The sequence below is a fragment of the Aquarana catesbeiana genome, linkage group LG04, assembly GCF_042186555.1.
Source record: "Aquarana catesbeiana isolate 2022-GZ linkage group LG04, ASM4218655v1, whole genome shotgun sequence".
Lineage (NCBI taxonomy): Eukaryota > Metazoa > Chordata > Amphibia > Anura > Ranidae > Aquarana > Aquarana catesbeiana.
In genome coordinates, this window is record NC_133327.1 from 568,788,013 (window position 1) to 568,812,211 (window position 24,199).

At 41.8% G+C, this 24,199-nt stretch overlaps 1 protein-coding gene across 1 annotated transcript in view; it reads left to right on the forward strand.

The window, feature by feature from the left end:
• Positions 1-23,393, forward strand: part of BUB1 (BUB1 mitotic checkpoint serine/threonine kinase) — an 85,340-nt gene extending 61,947 nt beyond the window's left edge. The window contains exons 23-25 of the mRNA XM_073628052.1: positions 2,258-2,435; positions 18,075-18,181; positions 22,591-23,393. Coding sequence (XP_073484153.1) covers positions 2,258-2,435; positions 18,075-18,181; positions 22,591-22,786 — 481 coding nt within the window. The 3' untranslated portion in view covers positions 22,787-23,393. The remainder of the gene's footprint in view (positions 1-2,257; positions 2,436-18,074; positions 18,182-22,590) is intronic.
• Positions 23,394-24,199: the final 806 nt, after the last annotated feature.

Consider the following 24,199-nt stretch of genomic DNA (forward strand, 5'->3'; position numbering starts at 1 on the left):
GAAAAAATAAATAAAATAATGTAAAATTATAAGTAGTGCCCGCATATGAAAACGGTGGTAAAACCACACATGTGAGGTATCGCTGCGATCGGTAGAGTGAGAGCAATACTTCTAGCCCTAGACCTCCTCTGTAACGCAAAACATGCAACCTGTAGAATTTTTTAAATGTCGCCTATGTAGATTTTTGAGGGTAAAAGTTTGACGCCATTCCACGAGCGGGCGCAATTTTGAAGCGTGACATGTTGGGGTATTAATTTACTTGGCGTAACATTATATTTCACAATATAAAAAAAATTGGGCTAACTTTGACTGTTGTCTTATTTTTTTTTTATTCAAAAAAGTGAATTTTTTCCAAAAAAAGTGCGCTTATAAGACCGCTGCGCAAATACGATGCAAAAAAAAAGTATTGCAACAACCGCCATTTCATTCTCTAGGGTGTTAGAAAAAAAAACATATATAATGTTTGGGGGTTCTAGGTAATTTTCTAGCAAAAAAACCTGTTTTAAACATTTAAACACCTAAAATCCAAAGCGAGGCTGGTCCTTAAGTGGTTAAGTACTCGAATTAAATGCTTGCCTAACCACACGTGCTGCCCGCTGTCTCTCACTTGCAGAATACTGAGCTCAGTTGCTGCCACGAAAGCAGAATGCACATGTGTGGTTGGGCAAGCTGTGCTGTTGTAGTTGAGTGATTTTCATGAGGTGCTGGGGCCAGGCATCCAACAGTCAGTTCGTCCCGCCATCTAGGTAGGACAGCGAGGGGGAACTCACAGCAGAAGCGGCTTCAAAGGCAAGGATCATATTTAATTTCAATACTTCTTTATTTGAATAATACAAGACAATATGGTGAGGTCACAAAAGAATATGTACCATGCAAGTGAGCATTTATGCCAGAGAGGGATAATCAAAGGCATTGAATATAAAAAGCATAATGTGTCATTTTTAAAGAACTACTCCTTTTCGCAAATGAAATGGTTTAAAACTTATTCAAAATTTAAAACAGCGTAGGATGGTACAAAAAAGGGTTTCCTTAAATCAACACTCTAGGCCCCGTGCTGCTTTATTGATCAATATTCTTCAGTATGGTTGCATTTTGTAAACTCTGCAAATCCACTTTAAACCTGCGTCAGGATATGAGAATAGAAGAGGGATTTTCATAACATAGAATGCATTAAGATAAAAAAAAACCTTCTGCCTTTACAACTCCTCTTCTAGGCCCCAGATCTCTCCATAAAGAGTACCTCTCTCGCTGCCTATTGCTGTCACAAGGGATGTTTACATTCTTTGTAACAGCAATAAAAATGATAAAAAAATAAAACGACAGTATAAAAAAAAATAATAAAACGCCCCATGTCGCCGCAAAGGCGAAGTTTGTCGCCATAAAGCCCCTTTTTTGTTTTTAAAGCCCCAGACATTCCTAAAAGCACCTCTGCCTAATAAAAAAAAAAAACATCAACCCTATATATTAAACAAGTATTTTATTTTGTTTTTTTTAAATATCCACACCCCTGGGCCCCCTACCATGTTTCTTATCATCCACTCCTATTATTGCTTTCTATAAAACGGAGGCTTCAAAAACAGAGGCTTCTATAAAACGGAGGCTTTCTATAAAACGGAGGCTTCAACCCATGTACCCGTCATGGGTTGGTCCCATGACGGGTACAATGCGTTCGCTGAAGCTCTTGTGAATCATGCTTATTGTTCACCTGTGAGTATACATTTATCAAGGGTAATGCAGGGGGTGTTTGCACCCTCCTGTGTATATTTTTTTGCAATGTTTTGAAGTTTTCCCAATCTGAGGGGGGCTGCACCCCAGAAAGGCATTGCACATTATAGCATTGTGGAAGTGAAAACCCCTGGATTTAGCACTAGGTGCAAACTGAGGCTTGCTGGAATTAGGGGGGATTATATAGGGCTGTCCTTGTGGCTTTGTTTGCCAGTGTTCATAATTTGAAGGCAGCTTCGTAACCCAATGTTCTATTAACGTTTCCTGTAATGTACTCCAAGAAAAGGGTTTTACACATAAGAGAAAAATCCAATGTTTCCTCACAATGCCTATAGATACAGAGATGAATTGAGGCGTCTTGTAATATGCTTTCTACTGTTTAGAATATGTAAATACTTTAGTGTGCATGATCTGGGCAAAGGTTTACTTTACGCTATAAATGGGAAATATATTCTTTCTATGTGTGCGCTCTCTATTGTGTAAATGTATAGTGCTATACATATCTTACAATACAATTTTCTGTGCTTCCCAGCTTTATAGATCATGAGTCTTGTACACTGGATCTGGTATCACATGGACTTTCTCTCATTGATTTGGGTCAGAGCATAGATATGACCCTCTTCCCAAAAGGAACAGCTTTCAAAGCAAAGTGTGAAACCTCAGGATTTCAATGTGTGGAAATGTTGACAAATAAGCCCTGGAACTATCAGGTAAGCATGCAATGAAACCTGTAGTCAGAATGAGAGTGGTACTGCCATTCATTGATCTGCAAATACTGTCAGCCTGTTGTGTGTTTTTTGTTTTTTTTTTTGTTTTTTTGTTTTGTTTTAACCACTTGCCGACCGCCGCACGACTATATACGTCGACAGAGCGGCACGGGCAGGCAAAAGGACGTATATGTACGTCCTTGCCTGCCCGCGGGTGGGGGGTCCGATCGGACCCCCCCCCGGTGCCAGCGGCGGTCGGCAAATCTCCCCCGGCGATCGGAGGTGAGGGGGAGGCCATCCATTCGTGGCCCCCCCCTCGCGATCGCTCTCAGCCAATGGGATCATTTCCCTGCCTCTGTATTGTACACAGAGGCAGAGGAAATGATGTCATCTCTCCTCGGCTCGGTATTTTCCGTTCCGGGCCGAGGAGAGAAGACTGCAATGTAAGTGCACCAACACACTACACACAGTAGAACATGCCAGGCACACTAAACACCCCGATCCCCCCCCCGATCGCCCCCCGATCCCCCCCCAATCACCCCCCCCCCCTGTCACAAACTGACACCAGCAGGTTTTTTTTTTTTTTTTTTTTTTTTTTTCTGATTACTGTATTGGTGTCAGTTTGTGACATTTACAGTGTTAGGACAGTTAGTATTACCCCCCTGTAGGTCTAGGGTACCCCCCTAACCCCCCCTAATAAAGTTTTAACCCCTTGATCACCCCCCGTCACCAGTGTCGCTAAGCGATCATTTTTCTGATCGCTGTATTAGTGTCACTGGTGACGCTAGTTAGTGAGGTAAATATTTAGGTTCGCCGTCAGCGTTTTATAGCGACAGGGACCCCCATATACTACCTAATAAATGTTTTAACCCCTTGATTGCCCCCTAGTTAACCCTTTCACCACTGATCACTGTATAACTGTTACGGGTGACGCTGGTTAGTTTGTTTATTTTTTATAGTGTCAGGGCACCCGCCGAATAAAGATTTAGCCCCCTGATCGCCCGGCGGTGATATGCGTCGCCCCAGGCAGCGTCAGATTAGCGCCAGTAACGCTAACACCCACGCACGCACCGTACGCCTCCCTTAGTGGTATAGTATCTGTACGGATCAATATCTGATCTGATCAGATCTATACTAGCGTCCCCAGCAGTTTAGGGTTCCCAAAAACACAGTGTTAGCAGGATCAGCCCAGATACCTGCTAGCACCTGCGTTTTGCCCCTCCGCCCGGCTCGGCCCAGCCCACCCAAGTGCAGTATCGATCGATCACTGTCACTTACAAAACACTAAACGCATAACTGCAGCGTTCGCAGAGTCAGGCCTGATCCCTGTGATCGCTAACAGTTTTTTTGGTAGCGTTTTGGTGAAATGGCAAGCACCAGCCCCAGGCAGCGTCAGGTTAGTGCCAGTAGCGCTAACACCCACGCACGCACCGTACACCTCCCTTAGTGGTATAGTATCTGTACGGATCAATATCTGATCCGATCAGATCTATACTAGCGTCCCCAACAGTTTAGGATTCCCAAAAACGCAGTGTTAGCGGGATCAGCCCAGATACCTGCTAGCACCTGCGTTTTGCCCCTCCGCCCGGCCCAGCCCAGCCCACCCAAGTGCAGTATCGATCGATCACTGTCACTTACAAAACACTAAACGCATAACTGCAGCGTTCGCAGAGTCAGGCCTGATCCCTGCGATCGCTAACAGTTTTTTTGGTAGCGTTTTGGTGAACTGGCAAGCACCAGCCCCAGGCAGCGTCAGGTTAGTGCCAGTAGCGCTAACACCCACGCACGCACCGTACACCTCCCTTAGTGGTATAGTATCTGAACTGATCAATATCTGATCTGATCCGATCAGATCTATACTGGCATCCCCAGCAGTTTAGGGTTCCCAAAAACGCAGTGTTAGTGGGATCAGCCCAGATACCTGCTAGCACCTGCGTTTTGCCCCTCCGCCCGGCCCAGCCCAGCCCACCCAAGTGCAGTATCGATCGATCACTGTCACTTACAAAACACTAAACGCATAACTGCAGCGTTCGCAGAGTCAGGCCTGATCCCTGCGATCGTTAACAGTTTTTTTGGTAGCGTTTTGGTGAACTGGCAAGCGCCAGCGGCCTAGTACACCCCGGTCATAGTCAAACCAGCACTGCAGTAACACTTGGTGACGTGGCGAGTCCCATAAGTGCAGTTCAAGCTGGTGAGGTGGCAAGCACAAGTAGTGTCCCGCTGCCACAAAGAAGACAAACACAGGCCCGTCGTGCCCATAATGCCCTTCTTGCTGCATTCGCCAATCCTAATTGGGAACCCACCACTTCTGCAGCGCCCGTACTTCCCCCATTCACATCCCCAACCAAATGCAGTCGGCTGCATGAGAGGCATTTTCTTTATGTCCTCCCCCTAGTACCCCTACCCAACGAACCCTCCCAAAAAAGATGTCGTGTCTGCAGTAAGCACGGATATAGGCGTGACACCCGCTATTATTGTCCCTCCTGTCCTGACAATCCTGGTCTTTGCATTGGTGAATGTTTTGAATGCTACCATTCACTAGCTGAGTATTAGCGTAGGGTACAGCATTGCACAGACTAGGACACACTTTCACAGGGTCTCCCAAGATGCCATCGCATTTTGAGAGACCCGAACCTGGAACCGGTTACAGTTATAAAAGTTACAGTTACAAAAAAAGTGTAAAAAAAAAAAAAAAAAACACAAACAAAAATATAAAATAAAAAGTAATAGTTGTCGTTTTATTGTTCTCTCTCTATTCTCTCTCTCTCTATTCTCTCTATTGTTCTGCTCTTTTTTACTGTATTCTATTCTGCAATGTTTTATTGTTATTATGTTTTATCATGTTTGCTTTTCAGGTATGCAATTTTTTATACTTTACCATTTACTGTGCTTTATTGTTAGCCATATTTTTGTCTTCAGGTACAGCATTCACGACTTTGAGTGGTTATACCAAAATGATGCTTGCAGGTTTAGGTATCATCTTGGTATCATTCTTTTCAGCCAGCGGTCGGCTTTCATGTAAAAGCAATCCTAGCGGCTAATTAGCCTCTAGACTGCTTTTACAAGCAGTGGGAGAGAATGCCCCCCCCCCCCCCCCCATCGTCTTCCGTGTTTTTCTCTGGCTCTCCTGTCTCAACAGGGAACCTGAGAATGCAGCCGGTGATTCAGCCAGCTGACCATAGAGCTGATCAGAGACCAGAGTGGCTCCAAACATCTCTATGGCCTAAGAAACCGGAAGCTACGAGCATTTTATGACTTAGATTTCGCCGGATGTAAATAGCGCCATTGGGAAATTGGGGAAGCATTTTATCACACCGATCTTGGTGTGGTCAGATGCTTTGAGGGCAGAGGAGAAATCTAGGGTCTAATAGACCCCAATTTTTTCAAAAAAGAGTACCTGTCACTACCTATTGCTATCATAGGGGATATTTACATTCCCTGAGATAACAGTAAAAATGATTAAAAAAAAAAAAAAATGAAAGGAACAGTTTTAAAATAAGATAAAAAAGCAAAAAAATAATAAAGAAAAAAAAAAAAAAAAAAAAAAAAAAGCACCCCTGTCCCCCCTGCTCTCGCGCTAAGGCGAACGCAAGCGTCGGTCTGGCGTCAAATGTAAACAGCAATTGCACCATGCATGTGAGGTATCACCGCGACGGTTAGATCGAGGGCAGTAATTTTAGCAGTAGACCTCCTCTGTAAATCTAAAGTGGTAACCTGTAAAGGCTTTTAAAGGCTTTTAAAAATGTATTTATTTTGTTGCCACTGCACGTTTGTGCGCAATTGTAAAGCATGTCATGTTTGGTATCCATGTACTCGGCCTAAGATCATCTTTTTTATTTCATCAAACATTTGGGCAATATAGTGTGTTTTAGTGCATTAAAATGTAAAAAAGTGTGTTTTTTCCCCAAAAAATGCGTTTGAAAAATCGCTGCGCAAATACTGTGTGAAAAAAAAAAATTAAACACCCACCATTTTAATCTGTAGGGCATTTGCTTTAAAAAAATATATAATGTGTGGGGGTTCAAAGAAATTTTCTTGCAAAAAAAAATAATTTTTTCATGTAATCAAAAAGTGTCAGAAAGGGCATTGTCTTCAAGTGGTTAGAAGAGTGGGTGATGTGTGACATAAGCTTCTAAATGTTGTGCATAAAATGCCAGGACAGTTCAAACCCCCCCCAAATGACCCCATTTTGGAAAGTAGACACCCCAAGCTATTTGCTGAGAGGCATGTCGAGTCCATGGAATATTTTATATTGTGACACAAGTTGCGGGAAAGAGACAAATTTTTTTTTTTTTTTTTTTTTTTTGCACAAAGTTGTCACTAAATTATATATTGCTCAAACATGCCATGGGAATATGTGAAATTACACCCCAAAATACATTCTGCTGCTTCTCCTGAGTACGGGGATACCACATGTGTGAGACTTTTTGGGAGCCTAGCCGCGTATGGGACCCCGAAAACCAAGCACCGCCTTCAGGCTTTCTAAGGGCGTAAATTTTTGATTTCACTCTTCACTGCCTATCACAGTCTCGGAGGCCATGGAATGCCCAGGTGGCACAAACCCCCCCCAAATGACCCCATTTTGGAAAGTAGACACCCAAAGCTATTTGCTGAGCGGTATAGTGAGTATTTTGCAGACCTCACTTTTTGTCACAAAGTTTTGAAAATTAAAAAAAGAAAAAAAAAATTTTTTTTTTTGTCTTTCTTCATTTTCAAAAACATGAGAGCTGCAAAATACTCACCATGCCTCTCAGCAAATAGCTTGGGGTGTCTACTTTCCAAAATGGGGTCATTTGGGGGGGGTTTGTGCCACCTGGGCATTCCATGACCTCCGAAACTGTGATAGGCAGTGAAGAGTGAAATCAAAAATGTACACCCTTAGAAATCCTGAAGGCGGTGATTGGTTTTCGGGGTCCCGTACGCGGCTAGGCTCCTAAAAAGTCCCACACATGTGGTATCCCCATACTCAGGAGAAGCAGCAGAATGTATTTTGGGGTGCAATTCCACATATGCCCATGACCTGTGTGAGCAATATATCATTTAGTGACAACTTTGTGCAAAAAAAAAAAAAAATTGTCACTTTCCCGCAACTTGTGTCAAAATATAAAATATTCCATGGACTCAACATGCCTCTCAGCAAATAGCTTGGGGTGTCTACTTTCCAAAATGGGGTCATTTGGGGGGGGTTTGTGCCATCTGGGCATTTTATGGCCTTCAAAACTGTGATAGGTAGTGAGGAGTAAAATCAAAAATGTACGCCCTTAGAAATCCTGAAGGCGGTGATTGGTTTTCGGGGCCCCGTACGCGGCTAGGCTCCCAAAAAGTCCCACACATGTGGTATCCCCATACTCAGGAGAAGCAGCTAAATGTATTTTGGGGTGCAATTCCACATATGCCCATGGCCTGTGTGAGCAATATATCATTTAGTGACAACTTTTTGTAATTTTTTTTTTTTTTTTTTGTCATTATTCAATCACTTGGGACAAAAAAAATGAATATTCAATGGGCTCAACATGCCTATCAGCAATTTCCTTGGGGTGTCTACTTTCCAAAATGGGGTCATTTGTGGGGGTTTTGTACTGCCCTGCCATTTTAGCACCTCAAGAAACGACATAGGCAGTCATAAATTAAAGGCTGTGTAAATTCCAGAAAATGTACCCTAGATTGTAGGCGCTATAACTTTTGCGCAAACCAATAAATATACACTTATTGACATTTTTTTTACCAAAGACATGTGGCCAAATACATTTTGGCCTAAATGTATGACTAAAATTGAGTTTATTGGATTTTTTTTAGAACAAAAAGTAGAAAATATCATTTTTTTTCAAAATTTTCGGTCTTTTTCCGTGTATAGCGCAAAAAATAAAAACGGCAGAGGTGATCAAATACCATCAAAAGAAAGCTCTATTTGTGGGAAGAAAAGGACGCAAATTTCGTTTGGTTACAGCATTGCATGACCGCGCAATTAGCAGTTAAAGCGACGCAGTGCCAATTTGTAAAAAGTGCTCTGGTCAGGAAGGGGGTAAATCCTTCCGGGGCTGAAGTGGTTAAGCATCTTCTACATTTTTTAAGGTTGAAGCTGACCTGTAGGGTGTAGGAGGCTTCCTTGTTGGGTTATCCAGGAGACCCAGAGGATTCCCCTATCTCAGATTAGACTTGCCTTTCTTTAGGGCCAGTTCACACCATAGAAACGCAGTCCGGATGCGTTCCAGATGCTTTTCTGCATGCAATTTGATGTGTTTTTCGATGCATTCCAGTGCGTTTTTGATGCAGTCCAGTGGTTGAACCACAGCTCCATGTCTGAATGGACACCGGGAGCTGCAGCTTGGGTGCCCCCATAGCAAGCTGCTTGCTGTGGGGGCACACAACAGGAGGGAGAGGCTAGTAGCACAGAAGTGGGATCCAAGAAGAGGAGGCTCCAGGCTGCCCTGTACAAAACCAACTGCACAGAGCAGGTAAGTATAACAAAAATAAGACTTTAGTATCACTTTAAGTCTTCCTCTTCTTTCTGTCTGTTTTTATTGCAAAAATATCTATTCCAGACTAACGCCATGTGTAGCCCATTATTTTTTTCAGCTCATGTTTTTTTCCCACAGCTGTCCTTGCCTTAATCAGCATACCATACTGACTTGCAAGCCTACCATCAGAACTTTTTTTTTGCTGTGTGCTAGATCTTACTGTGAACTAGAGCAGCCTTTTTCAACCAGGGTGTCTTCAGGAGTGCCTTGGCAAAATGCCTAGAAATTGCTCAAAAATTGTATATAAGCCAGTGGGGCGGATCAAGCCTGCCTACTAGTTACATAAAGCCACCAGTTTTTTTTTTTTTTCAATCTCTTTATTAAATTTTCTTTGTGGCATACAAAAAATTAACTGGTGATTAAAATTCTCGCTACTGCTTCATAGGATTCGTACAACAATTTCCCGTCTTGATCCATTTTCCATACACACTCCCTCTCCCGGGTGGGAAATCTGTGTCTTTGAGTGGTATAAATGGAGAACTATATCCCCATTTTTTTTCTTTTTGTGTATCGCGTCCCATATCTCTAGTGCTTTCTGTGTCATCTTATGTGTATTCTCATCTAATTTCCTCAAACGTGCAGGTATCCATATTGTTTTCCCCAGTGAGGCCATACTGATCTTACTTTCCATTTCCACCCATCTTTCATCTTTATTATTTTTTGCCCAGTCTATCACCCGTGAGAGAAGAACCGCATTGTAGTAATTCTACAGTAAGTAATTTGTAAGTAACAGTAGTAATTCGGCTTTTTCCCCTGCCAGATAAACCTAAGGAGTATGGTTTTAAGTGTTTTAAAATATACTTGTGGGAGGGGGATAGTCAGCATCTGAAATTTTATACATGATCTTCGGTAAGATACTCATTTTAAAAATATTGATTCTCCCCAACCATGATACATGTCTAGATGCGATTTTACTTAACCACTTGCTTACTGGGCACTTAAACCCCCCTCCTATCCATACCAATTTTCAGCTTTCAGCGCTGACGCACTTTTTACATCATGTGATCAGCTGTCATTGGATGACAGCTGATCACATGGTAAGGGGACGGGACTGGCCCCTTACTCGGATCGGTGATCATCCAAGTCTCAGTGACTCTGTGATCACAGCGTGCCCTGCAGGGCGCGTGCACAGGAGAGGCCGTCATATGACAGCCTCCCAGAAATTAAGGTCCGCGCTGTGGCCGTCATTCGGCTATAGCGTGGATGTCAAGTGGTTAAATTATAATCTGATATCATTCAATAATGGTATGAAATTTGATTGGTATAGCATCTCTAGTGATGTTGAAATCTTTATGCCCAGTTCTTTATCTCACCAAATAAATGCTAACTCATCTTGGTACGTCTGCTCATCCTGTTTTTGTACATTAATGTTTAAGATCTCAGATTTAGCTGGGTTTATCTTAAAATTAGATATCTCTCCATACTGTTTTAACTCTTTCATTAGGTTAGGAAGGGTAATCTTGGGGTTGATTATAAAGAACAGAATATCGTCGGCATATGCTGTGGGTTTGTGTTCCTCCTCTCCTATTGTTATCCCCCTGATGTTTACATTCTGCCTAAACTTCGCCAATAGCGGTTCCAAAGACAACACAAACAGGGGGGACAAGGGGCACCCCTGTCTGGTCCCACTATGCATCTCAAAAGATCCTGAGGCTGTCCCGTTGACTTTTACCCATGCTGTGGGCTGGTTATATAGCGCTTTTAATCCAGTTCATGGTTCCGAGGTCTAGTCCGATTGCCACCAAAGTATCTTGCATGGAAACCCCAGTCTACCCTGTCGAGCGCTTTTTCAGCGTCTATTGACAGGAGCAGACCGAGGATCCTGGTTTCTTTTATTTTATGTACCACCAGAAGTGTTCTAATTCCGTTACCTCAGCTTTCTCTTCCTGAAATAAACCCTACCTGGCCTGCATGGACTAAGTCATTCATTACTATTTTTATCCTTCCTGCCAGTACCTTCGCAAATAACTTTGTATCAACATTCAACAATGATATGGGTCTGTAATTAGAACAGAGTGAGACATCCTTTCCTTCCTTTGGTATTATAGTTATTGCTGCCTCCAGGGCCTCCTTCCTCATCTCTCATTTGGTTCCTATCCCATTTATATATGAACACAGTTTGGGAATTAAGATGTCTTTTGAACTTTCTATAGTACAGTATCGTCAGCCCATCTGGGCCTGGGCTTTTCCCTGTAGTTGTCTCGTTTAGAATTTTTGTTACCTCTGTTACGGGGTCCTCTAAAGCACTGCTCTTGTCTTCCAAAATTTTATTTAGGCTGATTTCTTTTAAGCATTCCCTAGTTTTTACCTTCCTCTCTCTGATCTGTTGATTCGTTTTGGTTGATTGCATATAACTTCGTATAATACTCCTGGAATGTCCTGGCGATACCTGATGTATTATAAATCGTTGTTCCTATACTGGTTTGTATTTTCTCTATGTAGTTTAGTGTGGTTTTCTTTTTTAATATTCTTGCCAAGGACTTCCCAATCTTGTTTCCCCCAAGGTACCTTTCCCTTTTAATTCTATTAGAGGCCGTTCAGGTCTCCTGCTCAATTACATCTTTTAACTCCTCCCTTTTTCTAATAAGTACCATTCTTATTTCTTCCCTTTTTTTTTATGTTGCTGTTCTAACACAAATATTTCTTTATACAAGACATTCCTTCTCTTAAAGCTGGCTTTTTTTTTCTTTTACGTTCCCATCTCGATCAATATGCCTCTAATGTAAGCCTTATGGGCTTCCCATAAAGTGGCTCCATTTATTTCTAATGTATCATTAATTTTGAAGTAATGCTCTAACTCCAACCTAATCCTTTCTTCCGCCGCTTTATCCTGTAGCAGTTCATTTAATCTCCAGGGTCGTGGCTTGTTTTGATTCCCCTCAGTCATTATTCTTATGGTCACTTGGGCATGATCAGATAATGTTGAGATTTCAATATTCGTATTAATTACTGTCTCAAACAGCCTATGTTCCACCAGGAAGAAATCAATTCTTGAGCACGTCCTGTGCACAGAGGAGTAAAATGTATAGTCCCTGAGTTTAACATGTTGTGTTCTCCAAACATCCATCAGTTGATTCTGATGAAGTTTCTTACTAGTAGCCTCCTCTGTACATTCTCAATCCTCTGTAACCGAGACATACTATCATACCTTGGTACCATACGGAAGTTAAAATCACCACCCATGATGGCTCCTCCTCTCTTAAATTCCATACATTTTTTTTTTTTTTGACGTCTGTTATATATTTTATTGGGTTAGTATTTGGGCAGTAGATATTTGTCAGGGAGTACTCCACCTCATTTATTCTACCCCTCAGAAATAGATATCGCCCTTCCGGGTCGGCCTTTCTATCTTTCAAGGTGAACCTTACTCCTTTGGCAAATCTTATAGCCACTCCCTTTGCTCGTTTCGTGGAGGAATCCCCAAAGAGCCAAAGTGGATAATCTTTTGACATTATTTTAGAGTTGGAGTCATGTGAAAATGTGTCTCTTGTAATAGCACTACATCTGCTTTATGAGACTTAAACTCTATAAGTGTATTGAACCTTTTTATGGGAGAGTTCAGCCCACGTACATTGTATGTCATAAGTTTAAGTGTAGTCATCTTTGTTCACTGTACTCCAGGTCCCCATTTCCCTTTGTCGCCATAGCTCCCAGCCGTTACATCCTGAGTAGCACAGCGGCCCCAGACATTCAATGGTACAACCATTTTTCTTGAATATCCAGGAATATTGTATATTATTCAACTTCAGATGCTCCAACAGGGGTTTAAGTCTTCTTCTTCTTCTGGCCAAGGTCTCAGCTGCTAAGTCTGGTAATATCTTCAGGGTTGACTCTTCATATTTGATTGGCTGTTTTTTTTTTGTTTTTGTTTTTTTTAGGCTCGCCCACATCTGCTCTTTATCCTGAAAGTAATGAAATCTCGCTTATATATCTCTCGGTATTTCTCCTGCTAACACAGCTGGCTTTCTAACCTGGCGGACCCTGTCAAACTTTATTTTCTCTGTCTCTGTTAGGCCCAACATGTGTCCAAATATTTTATCCATTTTTGCTTGTAAATCTTCCCCCTGCAGATCTGGTACTCCCCTAATTCTAAGATTTTTCCTTCGGTTACGATTTTCCTGGTCTTCCAGCTGGTACAATGTGTATCTATGATCTCTCTGTAATCCTGCCATCTGATCTTTTAACTCATTTATTGCCAATGCTTGTGATTCCAGCTGCTCTTCTGTTCCCTCCACCCTTCTTAGGATGTGGTTTAGGTCATCATGGACAGTGGCCATTTCTCCTTTTAATGGATGATTCCAATTTGGCGAACATCTCCACCATTTCTCCTTTAGTTGGCAGTTTTGTTTTTTTTTTGGTTTTTTTTGTCTGGGTTCAACTACCAAATTTTCCTCTTTGTCGACACTTATACTTGTTGATATATCTGTTGTATCTAAGTCCTTAGGTTGTTTTCTCTGACCTTTTTTTTTGTGTTACCTTAGGAAGCTTACTCTTGGCCTCTGTCTGTTTCCCAGGGCCCTCTGTCCCCTCATCCTGTGTCATGTATTTCTTTATAGAGCCTGGACTCACACTCACTTTGGGGGGGTTCGCACTTGCCCCCCTTACAGGTTTCCCCCTCATCCTGTTTTCTTTAATTAGATACAGGTCTGGTGCAGTGATTCTCAGAGGTATCCAATAGGCCCAATGACGTAGACAGTGAGTGGCTGGTTTAATTAGTGTGTGTCCTTGTCCACAGTCCAGGGTTCCCCACCTGATTATTACAGGTTGTTCCCAGTCTCAATTCAGTGGTTCACCGATATACCATCGAACTGAACACGCAAGTCTGCCTTCCTTTCCTCCTCTCATTATACCCCGACTTACCGGGGCTCTGTGTGTTAATCATGCATTCAATTGTAGGATGTCATATTCTGAGATTCTTTCCTAATAACGGTGCCGCACCGTCCCTTCTTTTTAACCGCACGGCCTCTCAGTTTAAACTTTGCATCCACATTTCCTCCATATTCATCATTAATGCATCTGTATTACATCAATGTTCTGTTACACACACGCACGCACACACACGCACACACACACATTTCTTCATTACACCCCCGGGTATACAGTCTGGTTAATAGTCAAACCAACGTTCTACTGCTAGCTTTAAAGAGGGAGTCCTGCAGAAAAAAAACATTTAAAAGTCAGCAGCTATAAATACTGCAGCTGCTGACTTTTAAAATAAGGACACTCACCTGTCCCAGGGTCCAGCGATGTTGGCACCCAAGACCGAATCGTCCCTCGGGTGCTGCCGCTGCCATTCTCTGTAAGGGAATCGGGAAGTGAAGCGCTGCGGCTTCACTTCCCGGTTACCTACTGTGCATGCGTGAGTCGCGCTGCGCTTCCTAACTGGTCCCCGCTGTCTCTGGGACCCGTGTGTGTCCCAGCAGACAGCGCGGTAGGGACGGGAAGAGTGGGTGCAAATACCTGTCTTAGACAGGTATCTGCACCCCCCTCCCCCCCTGAAAGGTGCCAAATGTGACACCGGAGGGGGGGAGGGTTCCGAAAAGCGGAGGTTCCATTTTGTGTAAACCTCCGCTTTAAGAAATATGCCAAAAATGTTCAGCAAGGATGTCCCTATGTCACCGAGATCTAATCAGTCCGACAGTGGTATGAAGGAAAAGCAGAGCCACTCACCCCCTGTTGATTCCGCTCCTCTAGAGTTCCAGGCAGTTCCTCTCAGCAGCTCTTGTCTTTCAATCCAGGGGGCTGACTTGTCCCAGCAGCGCATCTCCTCTCTCTTGCCAAGCCGAGACCAGTGCTGTTTTATGGCCACTTTCCTCCCTGCTACTTCTGCCACTCAAGGACCAGGTAAGCCCCTGGGAGTGCAGCCTTTCAGTGTGTCCGCTGCCTGGACCGCTGCAGGCACTCCAGTGATCTATCCCTCATGTACTCGCCAGAACAGGGTGTACGAGGGGACGGTGAGGGAATCCCTTCCTCACGCACTCATGTTGGGGAAAGTTTGCAGGCTTCAGCGGGTAATCGGCAGCAGCTGCGTCTGTCTAATTCCCACATCAGGCCACTCCCTCAGTCTAAAGAATGAGCCACCAGTTTTGATTGTGCACCATTACAACCTTCCAGCCACCGACATCCTAACAGCCAATTACATCATCGGTTAATGAGGAGTATGTTGGACAATTGCATAACATTTGTTTGCCCCTTTCCTGCCCCTCTCCATCAGCTCTGGGGTCACATTAGCTGAGTGAGGGAGAGAAACTGAGGGAGAAGAAAAACATTGGAATACTAGTCAGTGTGTCATGTGCAAAGGTGTGTTTTGCTTTGGAAGAATGATCACTATTTTACTGTCTCTATATGCAGAAGGTGTTATGTCGTGATTTTAAAAGTTTAGTTTAATGGTGGGAATATGACGTCATTTGATGTCAAGGGGCCTGGCTAAAGCTGTTTTTTGCTCACTGATTGGTAGATGGTTCTTTAAAAAAAAATTTTGTTCTGTATCACACTTTGTCACATGCCTGATGAAGGGGTCCTGCGTGGCTCCAAAACATTGCAATCTGCGGTAACGGTGTGACTGCTGATTAAAGCTTAGGACCCATTCCAGAGATTCTTGGTGTGCCGGTGACATTCTTTTGCTCTGACTTAACACGGTTCCAGATGGTGGTCGCTTCAGCACCCAGTTATATGCACAGCCATTTCTACAGGAATGTGTGTGCTGGGAATAGTGCGTTGGTTGCTTTGGAAGAATAATCTCCTTGAACATTTGGTGTCCTACGTGTGTAGTTGTTGCTGCATTATGTAAAACTATTGGTTTCGGTTTTAAACTTTAGAATGGGGTGCCTCGAGATTGTACAGCATTTTAAAGGGTGCCTTGACTGAAAAAAGGTTAAGGAACCCTGAACTAGAAGAATAGAAGGAGATGATACAACTTGCTGAGTCTACTCTATACTGCACATGAGTTTCGCCCTATCAGCGAGCCTACCCTGACCTCAGGCTGCTATGAAAGTCTTGCCTTCTCTACTAAAATTTCAGCAATGTGTCCTTAACCACTTAAAGACCGAGCCTATTTTTCACACTTGTTTACAAGTTAAAATCTTTTTTTTTTTTTTTTTTTTTTCCCAAACACCCTAGAGAATAAAATGGTTATCGTTGCAATACTTTGTCACACCGTATTTTCTCAGCGGTCTTATAAACACAAATTTTTTTTTTTTTGGGAAAAATACCTTTTTTTAATAAAAAAAAAAAAAAAAATAAGAAAACAGTTAAGTTAGCCCATTATTTTTTTTATATTGTGAAAGCTAATCATACGCTTCAAAATTGCGCTCGCAGAATGGCGACAAACTTTGGCACTTAAAAATTTTGATGTTTAAAAATTTCTACAGGTTACCAGTTTTGAGTTACAGAGGAGGTCTAGTGGTAGAATTATTGCTCTCACTCTAGAGATCACAGCTATCACATGTGTGGTTTGAACACCGTTTTCATATGTGGGCACGACTTGCGTATGCGTTCGCTTCCGTATGCAAACACGGAGGGATGGGCTTCTTCTTTCTTCTTCTTCTTCTTCTTCTTCTTCTTTTTTTTTTTTTTTTTTTTTTTCTTTTTCCAAGGAATGTAAACAACCCTTGTAATAGAAAAAAAGCATGACAGGACCCCCTTTAATGTGAAATCTGGGGTCAAAAATACCTCAGATCTCATATTTTAATGTTCCTGCGGAAGTGACGTTTTGACGTCGCTCCTGTCCTCCAAGGGCACAGAGTCGAGTGGGGGCTATCATTACCTCACTCGACTTCCTGCTCATCAGGGGAAAAAATCAGATAGTCTCCGCCGCTACCAATGGCTCCGGTATATGGCGGGGACGTGGCAGGAGGGGCATCTCTACCGCAGCCAATTAAAAGTGATCTTGCGGCGAATCTGACGCGAAGACCACTTTTATCTCAAAGCGGACCACCCACTGTTGAAAAAAATATCAAGGTTATGGCAGCTATCTGCTGCCATAACATCGGTATTTAATGTCAAAATAGACAGGTACATCCACGGTGGGCCCGTAAGTGGTACTATATACCTTTTTTTTGCCAACTGTGTCCCATTGTGGAGATTTCCCTTCACTTCCTGTCCCATAGCCAAACAGGAAGTGAGAGGAAATCCCTACAAATTAAAGGGTACTCCTTGGGGACCCCCAGGACACCAGAACTGGTGTCTCCATTGAAAGATTTTACCCTCTCTATTACTTTTCTGGGTACAACCCAAAACTTGGGATTTTCTTTTACTTTCAATGGTAAATGGGACATATCGAGAGGGTGGATCTCCTAAACGGAGGTGCAGAAAGCAATAAAAACTGACAGGTGTTCTAATCCTTCTCCCCTCTATTCAAAACTAAAAAAAAAAATGTTGCTTTAGTTAAACATTAAATTCCTATCCTCTAGCTAAAGTTGGCAAGAATTGTGATGGGTGTGCTATCCTTTTTCTGTCTTTAGAGAGAAATCAAGACTCAGAATGATGTCTGTCATGGTGTTGCACTAACATAATCAATCATTTATTGGCTAATCTGCAAGTCTCTATATTTAATACAATAACACAAATCTACCCACAAGCATGTAATGGTGACAGTTCTACTTTAAAGTAATTTTAGTTTTTAGTTTACTTTCACAACTTTAAAAAATGCAGCCAAACGCACAGAAAAATCAAGTATATGAAATGCTTACTAGCAGCACTTTTCTTTTCAAATGATTTTTTAACTCACTTGCAACGTACCTACTAACTTGATAGTCAGCTGGTGCTGCTGGCATCACGTTCATGATTGTGGTGCCCAGCAGCAGTCTCAGGTCTTTTGGCTGTGTACACAAGGGAAGTTTTTACACGTAAATGGTATGCATTAAAAGGAACATTTAATCTTTTGGGAAGATGATTGTTGAAATGAAAGGCCTGATGACAGGATCTCTTTAAAGTCATGGCACTTCATTGTTTTAAGCTGGCTAGTGATGCTTCTCAGTCTAAAATTCTTATTTTTATGAGAGCTGATTTATCTTTTATAACTGCTCTTTTTGTGAGTGTGTACATGTAATAAAAGCATACGTATCTACCTACATCTGATGCTACAAATGGAGCACTGACATTGTATTGGCTTCTTTGTTTCCAGACAGACTACTTTGGCATAGCTGGAACAGTTTACTGTATGCTGTTTGGCAACTACATGAAAGTCCGTGAGGATTGTGGTGCTTGGAAGACAGAAGGAACTTTTAGACGGTAAGTTGGGTTTTATTATTCTTAATAGAGCCATAGAAAAGTGACGGCAGAAAAAAGACCAAGTGGTCCAAGTCTGCCCATATTTTTTTTTTGTTAGTTTTTCCTTTCTCAGTATAGATCTATGTTTTTGTCCCAAGCATGTTTGAAACAACTTACTGTTGACCAACTCGCTATCTTTGCTGGAAGTCTATGCCAAACATCCACTACCCTTTCAGTAAAATAAAACTTTCTAAGATAAGTTTTGAACTTTACTCTTTCTAGTTTGAGGTTATATCAAAATCCTGCCCTCTTAAACCTCAATCATCCCCTTGATGTATTTAAAGGTTTCAATCATCTCTCCTCTTTCTTTCCTCCAGACTGTACATATTACGTTTCTGAAGTCTATCCTGATATATTTTATCCCTCAGACCTTTCACTATTTTTTGTTATCAGTCTCTGGACTTGTTTTATCTTATCAACATCTTTGTGTGAGGTCTCCAGAACTGGACACAATATTCTAAATGAGGTCGCACTAAAGATCTATATTGGGGAATCAGAACCTCCCTCCTCCTGCTGGTGATGCATCCTAGAATTCTATTTGCTTTTCTCCCTGCCTGGTCACACTGTTTTCCGATTTTGAAATTATCTGAAATAAGTACCCCCAAATATTTTTTCCTCTGTAGCGCTGGCCAAAACTGTACCCCCAATACTGTGCTCTCTCAAGGGATTATTTTCCCTAGGTGCATTATTTTACATTTAGAAATATTGATTGTCTGTTAAAACTTATTTTCATTAAGAATCATTGGAAAAAAAACATTGAACTGCAGTTTCCACTGCTTTGACCAATCTTCCAGCAATGCCAAAGCAAGTTCCTTGTTACAGACACCTCCAGGGATATCAACCCTTTTACACACCTTTGTACCATCAGCAAAAAGTCATACCTTACCCAACAAAACTTTAGTTATATCACTTACATATATATTAAATAGAACAGGACTTAGTACAGAGCCTTGTGGAACACCAATAGTGAGTGGACCCCATTTACAATCTCACTCTGGTATCTTTCTTTTAGCCAACTACATATTCACTGAACCACCCAAGGGGTTAAGTCCTAGCTTGTACAACTTTGGTATTAGATTGTCATGTGGAACTGTATTCAATGCCTTCCTGAAATCAAGATATGCTATGTCCACAGCACCACCCTGGTCCAAAACATTGGTAATCTAGTAAAGAAATTCAATTTGACATGATCTGCCTTGGGTCCAGCAAGTTGTGTTTTTAAGTGATCAATGATCCTTCGTTTCAGGAGTGATTCCATTCACTTGTGTGATTAACCCCTGCTCTCCTTGTTCACATCAAATACTCTGCACCTTAACTGTGATGGTGCCCCCATTATGTGTGGATCAATGTTATAAACTGAAAAATATATACAGTATATAAAGACTGTGCATGTAGAACAGTTATGGTTGCTGCTAGGGGTGCAACGGATCGTTGCCGATCCGTGATCCGTACGGATCACCCTCCGCGGATCGGCACACCCGCGATCCGCGGAGCACTTTTCGGCCTCAGCCATAGGAAAGGCCGCGGCTTCGGCCTAGCTCCGGAGCCGGCGGCCATCTTAGTACACCCGGAAGCGGCCGCTGTCTCGACAGGAAGTGACGTTTCGTCGCCATCTTGCTACACCCCACACTCCTGCACAGTACAAGAATGATAGAGTGAGAAGGGGGCAAGCGGACATCTTGTTACACCCACCGGAGTTTTAGATTTAAAAGCCATTTTCAACACAAAACTGAGCTTATATGCACAAATACTGTATTTATGCATATAAGCTCGGTTTTGTGTTGAAAATAGCTTTCAAATCTAAAACTCTGGTGGGTGTAAAAAGATTTGTGCGGTTTTTTTTTTTGGTTTTTTTTTGGTTTTTGTTTTTTTTTTTTGCTGATCCGAAAATTATCCGATCCGTGACTCTGATCCGAGGATCGATCCGATCCGTGAGATTTTTGATCCGTTGCACCCCTAGTTGCTGCATGCACACAATTTATGCCAATTCATATAAGTATTAGATCGAGATAAGTGCAGCGCTACCACCTAATGATACCATAAACCATACAAAACGCCAATATACCAAATACAATATGAAATAATGTATAAATAATCATGCAAGATATCATTATATTAAATCATATAAGAATAAAGTGACACTCCGTCTTTAATGTGCAGTTATTATTGAAGAATAAAATATATCCAGTGCTTTTGTGACCACTTCCCGTCACCTCTGTGTTCCCACTTTAAAGGAATTGTAAACCCCCGTTTTTTCACCTTAATGCATTAAGGTGAAAAACCTTTTGTGCTGCAGCTGCCCCCCCCAGAGCCCCCTTTTTTTTCTTACCTGAACCCGATCGTTCCAGTGACAAGCACAGCCGCTGTCTGGGGTCCTCATTGGATAGATTGATAGCAGCAGGAGCCATTGGCTCCCACTGCTGTCAATCAAATCCAGTGACCCAGGGGCAGGGCTGAGTCCTGCTGTCTGTATCAATGGACACAGCAGTAGGACTCGGAGCAAGCCCGCACGAGTGCCCCATGGAATGCGGCTCTCCGTGGGGGCACTTGATGAAGAGGAGGAGCCAGGAATGTTGCTGGGGGCCCCCAGAAGAGGAGGAACAGGGCCACTTTGTGCAAAACCCTTGCACAGAGCAGGTAAATATGACATGTTTGTAATTTTTCTAACAAACCTTTGCAATCCCTTTAATGATATGTTACAGTGCCTGTGTAATTATATCCAACTTTTGATCTGTTATCCAGTAAAGAACATCCTGTAGTATGGCCTCCCTTTCACTAGGGTGCTTGTATCCTGTTGGATGTACTTCATGGAGGGCAAGTGTGCTGGTCCTTTTAAGAGCACCTTACCTGCAATGTTGGTTACACCTATGCCATGTGGGAATGAAGAGGATGCTCCCAATAGTGTAAAACCATATATAACCAATTTATATAAAATTATGCTTATTTATAAAATTAAAATTCCACAGCATTCATTAAAACCTTATTCTTCCTGGTATGAAGTAGCTTCCGGCCCAGGATCCCTCAGGCTCTACCCTATGCATTACAACACACACCACGGGACTTCATTAGGAACTATTAACTTCAATTTCATTCTTAATTCCGTTAACTTGACTACAACCGATGTTAAATTCACTGGCCTGTAATTGCCAACTTCGACCTTGCTGTTCTTCTTGTTGATAGGTACAATATTAGCTGTCTGCCAGTCATGTGGAACTTCTCCTGTTAGAAGAGATTGATTAAAAAGATCCTTTAATGGTCCAACAACTATACCTTAAAGTTCTCTTAGAACTCCGGGATGAATGCCATCAGGGCCCATTGCTTTATTAATCTTTAACCGAGCCGGTTCCTCTGCTACCTAAAAATGAACTGCCATTACTAGAACCAATATAATTTCCCCACTTGTTATTGAATGTACAATATATTTCTGAAAAGGCTGAACAGAAGTAATTGCTTAAATGATTTGCTATACCCAGGCTTCCCTCAACATAAGTGTTGTGTGCAGTTTTAATCTTAGTAATCCCATTGTATTTTTTTTCCTAATGTATCTATTAAAGCGGGGGTCCACCTATCTATCTTTTTTTTTTTTTTTTTTTTTTTTTTTTGAGTTCATTCACAAACTTTTCTTCTCAGCATTACATACTCACATATTGTGTGTAATATGTCCGCCTGTGTCAGATTTCGTCGGAAAGAATGACTTATATTATTCACTGCAGGCGGTTTCCATCTTCATTGTGGGCATTTGAAGCCCACAAGCATTTATTTCCTGGATGCGGTGAATGCTGTGCTCCCAGCATTCACCGCTCGTTCCCGCACATGCTCAGTGGCATCCTGGGAAGCCTGAGACTAGCTCCCAGGAGACTGTGCGGAGTCTGGTAGAGGCTAGAAACACGCCTACTCCCACGGGAGGAGAACCAGGATGTGCAAAGAAGAATAGAAAAATAAAAGGTAATTACTGCGATTTAAATTTTTTTAAACGGCATGTCAGCATCTAGGCAAGGAAGAGAATACATACAGATATTGTTCAAAATTTGGGTGGAACCCCGCTTTTAAGGTTTTCTCTCCATTAGCAATTTCCTCCCTTTTCTGTGCTTTGGCAGCCCTGACAATGTGTTTGGCCTCCTTTTTTGTCTATTTTTATACTCCCATCAGCTACACCTCCCGTTTCCTTGAATCTCCTATATGCTGTTTTTTTTGTTTTTTTTTTCCTTTGCTATCCTACTTACCTCTTTAGTGAACCATACTGGTTAATAAGTGTGTGTGTGTGTGTGTGTGTGTGTGTGTGTGTGTGTGTGTGTGTGTGTGTGTGTGTGTGTGTGTGTTTTTGTTGTATATCTAACTTGAAATTTTCTTTTCTTTTTTTTTTTGTTTAGATTGCCAAATGGGGAGTTGTGGGTAGAATTTTTCCATACCTTGTTGACTATCCCTGACTGTCACAGCCCATCGCCTCTCCAAGCCCTGCGAGAGAAACTCACAAGGACTTACCAGATGATGTATACAAACAAAGTAAAATCCCTGCGCAACAGACTTGTCATCCTACTTCTGGAAAACAAGCCTACGAGGAAATAAATGTTTCAGCTACTGCTATGTAGTTCTTCATCTACAAACTGTGTATTCTCCCTCCTGACTTTAAAATGAGCACACTGCCAAGCTGCTGCAATGACTTTGCTTCTATCACAACGTTGAAGACTTTTTTTTTTTTAAGCTAGAGACCTGTATAAATGTTGCAAATAACATCATAGCAATGTATGTTTTAAATTCATCATAAATGGGCACCAGTTCTGTTGAATGTGATTTAAATGTGGTTTTAAGTAATTATATATGGCGTTCACAAAAATATTATACAGGTCTGTCTTGCTGCATACTGTTACTATGTACATAGTGCCTTTTACCTTGCCTCCTCAAATTCTCCAGAGCTTTGGTTTGTGTGACTTGTATAAATGTATAATACAATGCTATTACTTTGTCTGGGAACTGGTAGAAATTTCGTATAGCTGAAGTGACTGCCCATTGTGGTGATAGGACTTGCTTCTCCAATCAGAACTATAAATCATACAGTGAGATAATCTATTTTAATTTACTCACTATTTTTTAAAATGTACAGAAACCCTTAACATCAATGGCTGTTGTTTGTTCCTTTCTGGTCTGTTAAATATACCATTGAGTGCTTTCGTTACATCTGTTTAAAAAAAAAAAACAAACAAAAAACCCTCTTTATCCTGCCAGTGTTTTCAAGCAGGTTTGTCAGCGCCTGCCCAGTTCTCTCAAGTACAGAACACCCTCCTTCTAAGTGTTACGAAGTCCTAACTTAGGGTAACAGCACTGCTCCTCCATAGATGCACTACAGTGAGTAAGTGCTGTCGCTCTAGGAAAGGAAGTGTGTGCTGGCATAATCACAAGGTGAAAATGGGGGGGGCTTTTATAAAAAAAAAAAAAAGTAGCTTCTAGTGGTTTTGTATTTATTTTAATCAGGACTAAAAATAAAATTGTACAAAATTATTTTAGTTGGATAAATAAGCATACTAGAACTTGTCTTTTCATATACATGAAAGATTTTGTTTTCAGTTCCTTTTTGTATTTTCCAGATTGTTCTTGTGACTTTGTTTAAAGTAGGCTCACTTCCTCTCCCCTGCCATCTTTTAGGACAATTTTTTTTTTTTTGGAAAACATAGGAACAATGCTTCTGCTGTGCTTTCTGTATCCAGTTTTGTAGGCTTACCTGGTGCCGGACAAAGTTAGCAATATGCTCCTGATCAGACCCCCTCCTTTTACATTTAGGATAAGTTCACCTTTGGGAAAATGTTACATGTTCCACCTGTCTTTAGGGTTGAACATGTTAATGCGTCCCCCCCCCCCCCCCGCCGCACTAGTGTAAGCAAACCCTAACTGAGAAATTAAATTGTCAAGATTAAAGAGGTTGTAACCATAAAACAAAAAAAAAAAATCCTATTCCCTTATAGCAGGTTAAACCGCACATAGTGC